This window comes from Bactrocera latifrons, unplaced genomic scaffold (genome assembly GCF_001853355.1).
Source record: "Bactrocera latifrons isolate USDA-ARS-PBARC rearing strain unplaced genomic scaffold, ASM185335v1 scaffold_5, whole genome shotgun sequence".
NCBI classification, from domain to species: Eukaryota; Metazoa; Arthropoda; class Insecta; order Diptera; family Tephritidae; genus Bactrocera; species Bactrocera latifrons.
Window position 1 is genome coordinate 2,728,823 of NW_017537156.1, and position 12,680 is coordinate 2,741,502.

Sequence of the window (12,680 nt, forward strand, 5' to 3'; positions counted from 1 at the left end):
CTCACCTGGCGAACCGCAAAAGCCGTTCAAGTCTAAGCCGGCCGAGCCGAAGTCGAGGCTGCCAAGCTGTTGCTGGTGTTGTTGCATTGTTTGCATTATTGCACTACTTTTCGAATTCTGTTGCTGCTGATGTTGCTGCTGTTGTTGCTGTAGCTGTTGTTGCTGCTGCTGCTGTTGCTGCGTTTGTTGTGGCGCCATCATCATGCCATCACTGCCAGTTGGTGAGACAATGCCCACACTCACCGGTGAATTCTGTTGCGATAAACTCTGACTGCTTGGCGATTGAAAACTCATGCTCTGCGGCGAGTTCATCGACGCATTGCTCTGTGGCCCGTTCGTAGAATTGCTGTTCGCGTTGTTCACAGCGCCGCCGAGCAGCGAATTCACGTTATTGCCGAACTGCTTCTGGTGCGTGGCGTGACGCATGGCCTGCATGTGTGTGGGCGAGGTGGGCAGGCTGGGATGCGATTTCACGGGCGATGGCGAACCTGCGGCGAGAAAGAGAGAAACTTTTTGTTAATCGAGTTTCTGGCACTCGCAATACTACGGTGTACTCACCTAGGTAGGCGTGTGGCGACAGCGCCATGCTGCTCTGCACGGAATGTGGCGGCGACTGATTGGAGTAGGGCGGACTCAGCCCCTGTTCGTGGTTGCCCATATTGCCAGGGCCATTGTGTCCGAGATTGCCGGGGCCGCCACCACCTCCACCGCCGCAAAGCGAGTTCATGCTTTGCTGGTTGTTGGCTTTCTGATTGATCATTTCCTGATGAAAGGGCGAACCACGCGAGTACACATAATTTTCCATTTTAATTAAATCCATATTATTTTGCTGTTGCTGCTGCTGTTGTTGCACCAAACTTTGCATTGTCTGCGCATTCTGCAATGAAAAGGTGTTGTTTTAGATTTTTTCTTGCTAGCGATTTTCAAAATTATACTACTCACTTTTATGCAGTCTTCATAACTGGGTGGTTGTTTCGCGCCGTTGCTGCTGCCCAGCAGATCGTTGTGGTGATGTGTTGGCGCTGCCATCGCGTTCGAGTACAGGGACGACGTGTCGTATGGGCTCGGTTGGCTTGTTAGGCCCGACAGTGGTGGCGAGTCCACTGCACTGAGACCGGCATCCAGCAGATGCTGTTGATCCACTCCCTCCAGCCCCTGGCCGTGCGCTGTCAGTCCACCACCCAAGCCATTCAGCAGTTGTGCTGCCGTAAGGCCGTTTTGTCCGCCCTTTTTTGACACTGAGCCCCCTGTCCCCTTTTTTGAGCCCGGTTTGCGTCGCAGACTGCCGCCGCCGTCGAGCAAATTGTCCGAGCTGCCCTCCAATAGCTTTGCCTTTTTCGCCGCTTTCGATTTTGTTGTTTGTGCTGGCTGTTTTGATGATGATATGACAGTGGGCTGTGAGATGATTTGCGCTTGACTGCCGGGTGGCGGCGAACCGATCATTGTCTGTGGCGTCATGGCCATCATTTGTGGCGAACGCGGTACATGTTCGTCCAAAAGTATAACGATGTCGTGGTGCAAACGTTCGGATGCAACATCACGTGGCAAACGATCCATGTGATCGGTGATCTCGCGATTGGCAAAGTTATCCAACAACGCTTTGCAGGCCTCATAGGAACCTTCACGTGCCGCCAGAAAGAGTGGTGTTTCATCCTTGTCGTCCTGTGCGTCGCGATTGGCATGGTGCATTAGTAGTATATTCACAGCTTCGGTATTATTGACAGCGGCTGCCCAGTGTAGCGCTGTCTTGCCCGAGTTATCAGCTGCATTTATGTCCGCATCGGCAGTGATCAAGTCCTCAACCATACCCTCGATGGCTAAGCGTGCGGCGAGTATCAGCGGCGTGGTGCCATCATGCATGCGTGCGTTCAAGTTGGTGGCGCGATTGCGCAACAGTATTTGAAAGACGCCCATTGCGTCGGCAGCCACAGCGGCATGTAGTGGGGTACGTCCAGTATTATCTTGGCAGTTGGCGTCAGCGCCAGCATCCAGTAAACGTTTAGCAGCATCGGCGCGCGCATAACGTGCAGCCAAATGTAGAGAGGTCTCACCAGTTTTGTCCATTGTGGCGTTGAGTTCAGCGCCCTGTGCCAACAGATCGGAAATCACTTGCGCCGTTTGATCGTCAGAGTTCTCGATGTCCTCACCGGAATCCAAACCGCCACCGCGCACTGCTGCCACCATTAGTGGTGTCATGCCGCATGGTCCACGCACATCCACATCGTGTTTGCCATCTTGATGTGCCGGCGGTGTCATAATGGAAGAACGTACATCAGCTACCTCCAGATGCGCTTGTGACCAGACGCGTGGATCAGCTTCCTCGTAATCGGTTACCATTGTATGATCGCTAGCATAACCGCCGTGCTCATTGCGCATACGTTTTTGTGGTGGTAATTCGGATTCATCGTCCGACCATTGTGGCGCGTGACCCATATGGCCAGAATTCATGTTGACATCGTTGCTCATGCAGGCGATCGAGGGATTCTTATTCAAATTACGCATCTCTTGTCCAGTATCACGTCGACGACGTTGATGATTCACTGCTGTGGCGGTGGTGGTACGGAAATTTTCTGGGAACCAGGTAATACCATGAGCGCGCTTACGTTGCGTAGTCACCAATACGCCAAGGAATGCGAACACTACAATACTGATGCCGATAAGCACATATTTGACGTTGCTCGGACGTTCCTCAACATCTTCGCCGGGATTCTGTACACCACGTACGCTATAGATCTGGAACTTTGGTGAGAGTGTGTACTTGGCAGCAGAAGCTGCTAAGAACTCAGCTGCTTCGGCGGCGCGATTAAAACAATCAATGCACTTGCGATTATCGATTTCCAGATAGATTTGTATGCCTGTTTGGCCATTACGCTCAGTTGAGATTATGTGGTGCTTGCGCCCGAACTCCGAATTCTCTAAGTCGGTCAAGTGCGATGTGCCCTTCCAGGTGAAGATCATATCATTGCCCATCGAGTCCTTTTTGACGCGTACTGTAGTGCGCAATACATGACCCATCTCACGTAAGAATTCGACTTGTTTCTCATGGAATGTTTTGACATCCATCAACATTACCACCGAGATGGCGCCATCCGCTAGATTCGGTTGCTCGAGATTATTCTCACAATCAAGACCATCCCAGTTGCACTCGGCATTGTTGCAGCCATAATCGCAGTGGCCGTCAGCGTAGTGTTTCTGGCAGTAAGCTTCATAAGTGGGATTGCATGGTTGTAGTTTCTTGGCACAGTCGCGACCATCGAAGAGACAAGCCGCATTATTACACTCCTCATTGCAATGCCCATCCATGAAGACGAGCCAACATTCGATCTTGGCACTGCAATTTACCCATGGATTGATGCCCAATGAACAGTCGTTGCCATCGAAGTTGCAAGCGTAGGTGTTGCACTCTTGGTCACATTTATGATTTCCCTTCTTTTGTTCACAACCACGCTTGATGCACATTTCACGTTGGTATTCCAAGTCTTTTGTGTATTTGTTAAGTGGACCACGGCTGGTATCCGAAGCCCAGCCGGGGTAGTTAGCATCGTAAATTTCACAACGTTTGCCTGGCCATTTACTAGGGCAGAAACACACAAAATCGCCGAGTAAGTTCTCACACGCAGCGCCCTGTAGACACGGATTCGAAGCGCACTCATCCAAAGTGTCAATTTCGCATTGCACACCTTCGGTGCCGGGTGGACACTCGCAACGATAGCCACGTATCATGTCCACCACACAGTTACCCGCTTGACAAGGGTTTGAATCGCAATCGTTGCCAGAGAATTCGCAATTCTTGCCGTAGAAGCCAACCTGACAGACACAGTGATGTCCCGACTGTTTCGTTGAACAAATGCCGCCATTTTGACATGGAGAGTTGGCGCAAAAGTCGACTTTAATTTCGCAATGACGTCCCATATAACCAGGTTTGCAGTTACAATGATAGTTGTTCACCAACTGTACACAGTCCAATGTACCCGCATTGGAGCAGGGATTCGAAAGACACTCATTAATGTCACCCTCGCAACGAGAGCCCACAAAACCAGCCGGACATGCGCACTCAAAACCACCTACACGATCAATACAGGTGCCGTTGTTATGGCAGGCACCTGGTACGCAATCCTCCTGATTAATTTCACAGATGATACCCAATGTGCCCGGTGGGCAAGAGCAGCTGAAGGATTGTATCAAATCGTGGCAAGTGCCACCATTCTGGCATGGATTCGGTGAGCAGTCATCGATATTCAGTTCACAGTTCTGACCTTGGAAACCCTTTGGACAAATGCATTTGTATTCGCCCACACGATCCAAGCAAGTGCCACCACTTTGACAAGGTTGTGACTCACACTCGTTGATATCCGTTTGACAGTAACTGCCTGTGTAGCCTTGTTTGCAGAGGCACAAATGCATATTACCCATCTCTTTGCACGTTCCGTTGTTGCACAGCTGTTTCAGACCCACTTGTTTACGCATAGCCGCCACTTCGCAGGAAACCATCTCCACATCACAGAGTTTGCCCGTCCAGCCGGCGTCACACTTGCAATTATATTGGTTCTTGATCTGTGAGCACGTGGCCCCATTCTCACAGGGCGACTGAGAGCACCAGTCTATATATTCCGTACACTGTTTGCCCGTGTAGCCATGTGGGCAGTGGCATGTGTACTCATCACCGCTCTCATGACATGTGGCGCCATTCTGACAGGGCTGCGAGTCGCACTTATTGATCTTATATTGACAATTGGAGCCGGTGAAGACGGGTAAACATGAGCAGTTGTAGCTGTTAATGCCGTCAATACACGTGCCGCCATTCATGCACGAACTCTCTGTGCAATCCTCATCGTTCGTTTGACAATTGATGCCCGAGAAACCGAGCGGACATGTGCAGGTATAGGAGTTAACATACTGCCGACACGTAGCACCATTCTGACAGGGTAAACTCAAGCATTCATTAATGTCGGTTTCGCAATGTTTACCGTCGAAACCATCGACGCAGAGGCATGTGTAGTCGCCAATGCCATCCAAGCAAGTACCGCCATTCTGACATGGGAAAGAAGCACAATCGTCGGTATTGATGGCACAGTCACGGCCTTCGTAACCCTTCGCGCAGAGGCACTTATAAGTACCAGGCACATTTAAGCAGGTGGCACCATTCCGACAGGGCGACGAGAGCGCACATTCATCGATATCCTCATCACAATAACGTCCAGTATAGCCAAGCTTACAGGTGCAAGAGAAATCCAGAAAGTTGGGCGAAGGTGTGCATTTGGCGTCGTTTCGACACCGGTGTGTCGAGCAAGGATCCATTTTGGACTCGCAATCTCTGCCTGTGAACGGCACCTTACAAACGCACTTGTAGCCATTCACCAAGTCAATACAAGAACCGCCATTTACACATGGATTTATCAGGCAGTCGTCAATATTAGTTTCACAACGATACCCCGTATAGCCGGGCATACACTGACATTGGAAGGAGTTCAGTTGGTCAATACAGATGCCGCCATGTTGACATGGATTGGAACTACACTCATCGATATCAATCTCGCAGCGCTTGCCACCATAACCGGGTGGGCAATGGCAGATGAACTCGTTAATGCCATCCTCACAACGACCGCCATTGATGCACGGGTTCGAAGCACACTCGTCCACATCACTCAGGCAGCGCGCATCATAGAAGCCGCGTGGACATTCGCATTTATAGCCGTTCACCATATCCATGCAGACGCCATTATTGGCGCAAGGATTGGAGGCGCATTCATTGATGTTAATCTCACAATGGAGTCCAGTAAAACCCTTCACACATTCGCAGGTGTATTTATTAATGCCGTCAATACAGGTGGCACCATTGTTGCACGGATTGCTGTGACACTCATTCACATTGATTTCACAGTTCTTGCCCGATGTGCCCGGCAAACACTTGCAGAGGTACGAACCGACGCGATCGATACAATGTCCACCAAACTGACAAGGATTCGACTCACATTCATTGATTTGCGTTTGGCAAAGGTAACCGGTGAAGCCTGGATCGCAGACGCACTTGAACGAGTTATCACCGTCGATACACTTACCACGATGACAGGGATTCGAGTCACAATCATTGATGTTAATCTGACAAGATGTGCCCGTATAACCAGGCGGACACTCACACGTATAACCAGCTATGGAATCATGACATATACCATTATTACGACAAGGTTGCGACTGGCAATCATCTATATTGATTTGACAACGTGTGCCCGCAAACCCGAGCGCACAGGAACATTTAAACCCGTTAATCATGTCATGGCAGGTGGCACCGTTCAAGCAGGGATTCGATTGGCATTCATCAATATCGATTTCGCACTGTGTGCCAGCAAATCCGGGCATACAGACACAACGGAAAGTGCCGGGATCATCCAAGCAACTACCCTCATTCTGACAAGGATGCGATTCGCACTCATTTATATTCGTCTCACAACGTGGACCCGTAAAACCCTGCGAGCAATTACATCTGAACGAACCGGGCGTATTGACACAGATACCGTTATGTTCACAAGGTGAACCCTGGTCGCACTCATCAATATCCTCCGAACAATCCACACCCTTGTAGCCGGTAGCACAGGAGCACGTGTAAGAACCATTTATGGGGCTGGTGTCACATATGGCATCTTTATGACACGGATTCGACGTACAGGCATCATCCAAGTGGCACAACAGACCCGTCTTGCCGGGTGTGCAACGGCAATAGAAGGATCCCACCCCATCTATACAAGTGGCACCGTAGAAGCAAGCAGCTGCCACACAATCGTCTACATTATCGCTGCAATCTCTACCCTCCCAGCCGTTGACGCAGATGCAGGAATAATTGCCGTGTGTATTGGTGCACGTTGCGCCATTCTGACAAACCGAAGGTCTACGAGCGTTACATGAGTTGAAGAGAGCGAAAATTTTATACATTTATTGAGTATTCAAATAAGAAAATCTATCAAAAATTAAAAATTGCGGATCGTGAGTTAAAGAGGAAGAAAATTTTGGTACATTGGGTATTAAAAGAAAAAACATAATAATAAAAAATAATATATAAAGTTGTGGCCGCGGGTTTTTGAAAAAGAAAAGTTGGTATAAGTTTGCGAGTTCTAAAAAAAAAAAGTGGGTTCAAGGAAGAACTCGTACTCACCTCATCGCGCACTCATCCACATCTTCTTCACACAGTTCGCCGGTAAAATTTGGCGGGCAGGTACAACGGTATGTATTAATGCCATCTATGCAAGTTCCGCCGTTCTGACATAAATTCCCGGGACAGTCATCGATGTTTTCTTCGCAATGCTTGCCACGAAAGCCTGCAAAAGAAAGAAGAGATTTCATATTATTTATTGAGTGGAGACCAATTTCAAAATTTGTAAATATAGTCAACAGAATAGGGTTACCACGTGGCATATAAAAATATAGATTGTTCCAGAGTTTTAAAAATTACGGTTAGATTCATATTAGAAGGTTATGATATGTAGAAAAACGAAATCGATATAACATGCTCTACATACAAAAACTTTGTGCTCGGTAGCAGATTTTTGTGGATCAACTTCTAATGCTAAAATTCTCAGGAATATTGTTCAGAAGTCCCATTTTAACAAGGGTTTTAGGTTGTCATGCGTACTTCGTCATTAAAGAGGTAATAGTTACTCGGGAAGATTTTGCCTTGCTGAGATCTAATTAAGATGAGTCTCATCTGTAATGATTTCAAGTTGGACCGTAGATTTTTGTTGCCTTTTTAGCGAAAAGGCGGAGCATATATTTTTCTATTGCCCAAGATATACAGCAGAGTGGCAGGAGCTAAGAATAACACCTGATAATATAGAGCCTTATATGCTACAAACAACAAAAGTATGGTATACCATGGAGAGGACGAGATCTCTGATATTGTAAGAGTTGAGAAGAGCCGAACGACAAAAAAACAGAGAGCCGCGAATAGCAAGGTAATGACGGCAGGCTCTGCGATGACGTGAGGCCCTGCGATGTAATGCTTAGCTGCGGTCCCGCAGGGCCTTTCCATAAAGCTTTAGATGAAGGAGTTAAGGGTTTAGTACGAAGGCGGACTGTTTCGCAAGTCCATTATACTAAGGTAATAGATTTAGTCCCGAATGGGTTGCATCATTAGCGAGCAGTACGAATTGTGCATACTGCATACCACTAAGTGTCAGTATCTAAAAAATATCCCATCTTCGGACACAAAGAATAAGGGACAATTGTATAAACTTGCAAAAACAATAACGGATCATTGGGCCTTACGAAAGCGTGTATTAAAATCGGTTAAACCCTACAATAGTATTTTTTTTCAAGAGTCCATTCATAAAAAAATCTATAAAATCCCACCAAAAGATTTTGCATCCATACATAATTTTAAATAACGGTAAAATCCTACAGGCATCCACCCAAGAATGCATGCAAATTACGAGCCTCAAGTCAACAACGGTCTCCAACAGTTCTCACGCCTTCACAATGGACGAACACAACATATTTTCGCTAAAATTTATTGACCTCAATCCATTCGGACTAAACGCACACAAGTTACAACTTATTATGGTCTCCAAGTGGGCTGCAGTACTCCCAAAAAAAAAGTAAGCGCATATGTATGTATGTGTATGGATGTCTGTATGCAAAAAGCGCTGCATCACTTCCAAAGGCATAATTTGTTTAACACATAAAAAGGTAAATCATTTCAGTTAGTCAAAGTCAATCATTATCGAAGTTTTGCACACAAAGCGTCATTAAGCATTATTAGCCAGCGCGCAGCGAAATAAAAAAATATGAGAAAATCAAGCAAACAAAAAAAGAATCTCGAACAAAGCAACGGTAATAATAAAAGAATTGGTGCACACAAATATGCGCACGAAAAAAACCGAAATGAAATAAAAATTGCACGCAAAAAATCCTGTTTTTGCTGCCCACAAGCATTAGCCGTGCATTAATGCGCGAAGCCCTCGCGCGCCACGCCGGCTTGCTGCATACCGCTTGTTAGCCAAATTTGAGGCATTACTCATGCTTATGCAAATTAATGCCAAAGTCCACTCCACAGTTGTTGGCTGTCGCGTCGCATTGTTGCAAGCGAGCAAACACGCTTACAAGACGGCCGAGCGCAATAGACAGCGCGCCAATGTGAGCAGCGCCTCAGCGCACCCCCCTCAGCTAGGCAAAGGTGCGGTGACAGCGCCTATGCGCCAAGCGAACGCCAAAAATGCGCAGCAAAATGTGACTTGGGAGAAAATTGTGGATTTTGGTCAAACTGCAACACGCCGCACACATATATGTACATACATATGTATATGGGCTGCACAATGAGTGTTAAGCGCTTAAATATGCCGCTGATCGTGGCGCATTGCTTTTTTGTACAACAATACCTAGGCAGATTGGCATATTATTGGGGCGATATAGTCAGGCGAGTGTCCAGTGGGTTTAAGCTTTCAGCTGAATCATAGCCAAGCTGGGCGACTAAAGCAGCATACATACATACACATAAATATTATATATATGTACAGATGATATGTAAGTACATATACGTAGATACACTGGTGCGCCACATTCTCGCGCTGGGCTTGGTGCTAACCGATTCCCAGCAAAGCTATGCAAAGCGCCCATGGGCCTGGTGAAAAGCGAAACGAAAACAACAGACAAATAAATTTAAAGCACCGCTTGCAGCTTATGCCTCCGTCGCCCTTGAGAACCAGGTCTGGTTGGACTTCATATCATGTTGTTTGTTGTTGTTGTTGTTTCGCTCTTGTAGCACACGCATAAATCTCGGAAAGTGCAGCTGTGTTACACATGGCTACAACGAGCAGCAGGGGCTCACACAAACACACACAGCCACCAATGTATATAGTAAGTGAATAGAGGCACAACGATCTTTGCTTGCGAGAATATCGATGCGCAGAGGAATGAAAACAAATAAAGCACGAAGTTGCTAATAAAATAGGCGTACAAGCAAAGGAAGTGGAGTACCATGCAGCAAAAGACTTGCTCAAAAACAATCAAAGTAAGCATGGACCTCAACTAAGGTTAAAACAAAATAAGAGGAAAATAAATATGTAATCGCGAGTACACACTCGAACAACCGTGGAATACCAACATGTTTCTCGCTAGCATATTTCCATGCTCAGAGCAAATGTTGTTAATAAGACAGGTAGGCAAGACATCGCTTTGTTGTAAAGACCGGCTTTTGCAGCGTGAAGTTGAACCGAGGCAAGTGAGAGCGAGCTCACCAAACAATGCATTTGCTCAAATAATGCTATAAAGATCGAGTTCTCGTTCGAGACTCGAACGCTACGCGAGCGCCGCTGAGTAGATCGCAAGCCAGCGCGCTCCGACAGCGCAAATTAAGCGAAATAAATATGTATACATGCTCTCTAAAAACGCTAACACAGCATAAAGGCATATCTACAACATAAAAGACATGTGCAGACGAAACAAGCAATGGCTTGTTGGCTGACAAAGTAATAGCGAAAAGTGACGACAAGAAGCCGAAAATGACAGACAGACTCGTTGTAAACAATAAAACAATACGTCCTCTTCGTAGCTCAAACGAAAGCGAGCAGAAAGCGCATAGTAAAAATATAAACAATCCGTAAGAAAATGTCGTAAGAAATGTAAAAGAAAATATGTATAAACTAAAGTAAATAGAGGAAAAAGGCAAAGCAAGCAGTAATAATAAAAAACAAGTCGTTGGCAGCAACAAGCGCATGTAACGAGTCACAGCAGACGATGGACGATGGTACGCCCGAAGCCGGGCACGAACGGTAAACGAACGACTTTGAATGTTCTTTCCCACGGTCTCATATCTTGCATGCTTTGTTGCTGGTTTGGCTGGTTCGTTGTTGCTTCGCCTGCTTGGCATGTCGCCGCCGCTGCTGTTGCCTTACCTCACATCACTCCACTTTTCGCTATACGTTTCTAAATATGTATGTGAAAATGGGTGTAGTTGCGAGTGTATGTGTATTTATGAACGAATATAGCATAGTGTTGGGCATAATTTGGGGTTTATAGATCCGATTTCGTTGTAGCAAATAGCTGAGAGTTTCTGAACTATTTTATATAGGTGAAGCACAAAAATTGGCTCTCACTTTCGGGAGACGTATCAAACTCAAAGAAAGAGAGTAGCAAGATTTTAACTTTTAAAATTAAACTCGAAAATAACTCAAAAATTCAATGACAAGTCAGGTTTTAGCTTCTAGGAGGTCTAAATGTCAGAGGTAACCATAAAAACGGTTGATGTGAGGCCACGATAATTGGTAGAATAATGTAATTTCGTATACGCTCACGAAATATCCAGGTTAAGGTATTGAATTTTTGAGGTTATATGAGATTTTTAACCAAACGTTAAAGGGGAAGTTCGTTAAATATCAATTTAATGCGGACGGTATGTATACATCGTCACCTGAAATATAAAACAACTATCATCAATGAAATCATAATTGAGTTTTCTATTGCTTATGATTAACTGCATCATATTACATAAAATATAACCAAGATATAAGCAATATATAACCACTTTATAACCAAAACTCAAATTTTGTTTCAGTATGAGTGGTTTCTATTACATCGTATTTCCTTCGCCAGTAAACTTATGAATTTATTATTTTGCTTTTTGGGCCTGCCAACTGGAATCAAAGTGGAACTACGGTTTCTTTTCCGAACTCAGAAACTGAAGACTATCTATTTTGAGTAAACAATTTTGGATAATATTACTCGAGGGCATTTATTACGATATTGTATACTTAACTATATATTCACCATATAAAAAATACAACCAAATTAGTAATATCCCCTAGTCGTTCTTGCCCCAACTCCATAGCCTCGTCCCCAACTACCGACAACGCCGTTGTTCTACAATCTCAAACGCTTAACATGACTCCACAACAAATATACAATATGTATATATGTATGTGTATCTAGATAAATAAATCGTCGTTTCATTTGCTCGCTCGGCTGATTGCCGACTATTTATGCGTACACAAACACGATCATTACCTAAGTTGTCCGAATATATTCGTAAGTTGCGCTTTATTTTAGCTTCGTTTCAACTTCGGCCGAAGACAGTGCCAAGTGAAGCAGCAAATACACATACGCTATTCACGACCGACTCAATACAACAACATACATTGGCTTGTAGCAATCAGCTGGTGTTGTTGGGCAGCAAGTTCACCATCATCACAACCAACGACCACACCACTAAACCACTTTTCTTCGTCAGCGCCTTAAAGGCAGCAAATGTAGATATGTATGTATGTATATAAGCTTGTACTACCAAGGGTCGTCTGTGCACTCTTTAAGACTTTCCATAAAGAGCTAGAGTTTAATAAAATTAGTGTTGGTATGTTGATATGTTCTTTATACGCCACTCTTGACACTGTCAGATTGCTTTTTATTGTTGTTGTTGCCATTGAAGCATAAACGCTTAAGAATCATAAACATATACAAGACGTTTAGTAATACGAATAATAGCAGCAACAACAATAGCAGCGGCAATAACCATGCATAACAAAAGGTGCATGACACTGAACTGTTGATCGTTCGGTTTGGTTCGGTTTGGTGTCTCTGCCACTAAAAGTTAACTGAACTGGACCAGGCCAAAAAGGGTGTGAACCTTGTTCTGTTCATAAAATTGATTTCATATTGCGCTTACTGTTGCACACAAATCTGCATGTGTATGTGTGAGTAGA

General features: G+C 45.4%; 1 protein-coding gene across 1 annotated transcript in view; it reads right to left on the reverse strand.

The window, feature by feature from the left end:
• The window catches only part of LOC108973733 (neurogenic locus Notch protein), a gene marked incomplete in the record, with an annotated part of 153,922 nt that overhangs the window by 1,474 nt on the left and 139,768 nt on the right, over positions 1-12,680 (reverse strand). Inside the window, 4 exon segments of the mRNA XM_018941188.1 lie at positions 6-488; positions 559-877; positions 943-6,883; positions 7,148-7,310. Coding sequence (XP_018796733.1) covers positions 6-488; positions 559-877; positions 943-6,883; positions 7,148-7,310 — 6,906 coding nt within the window.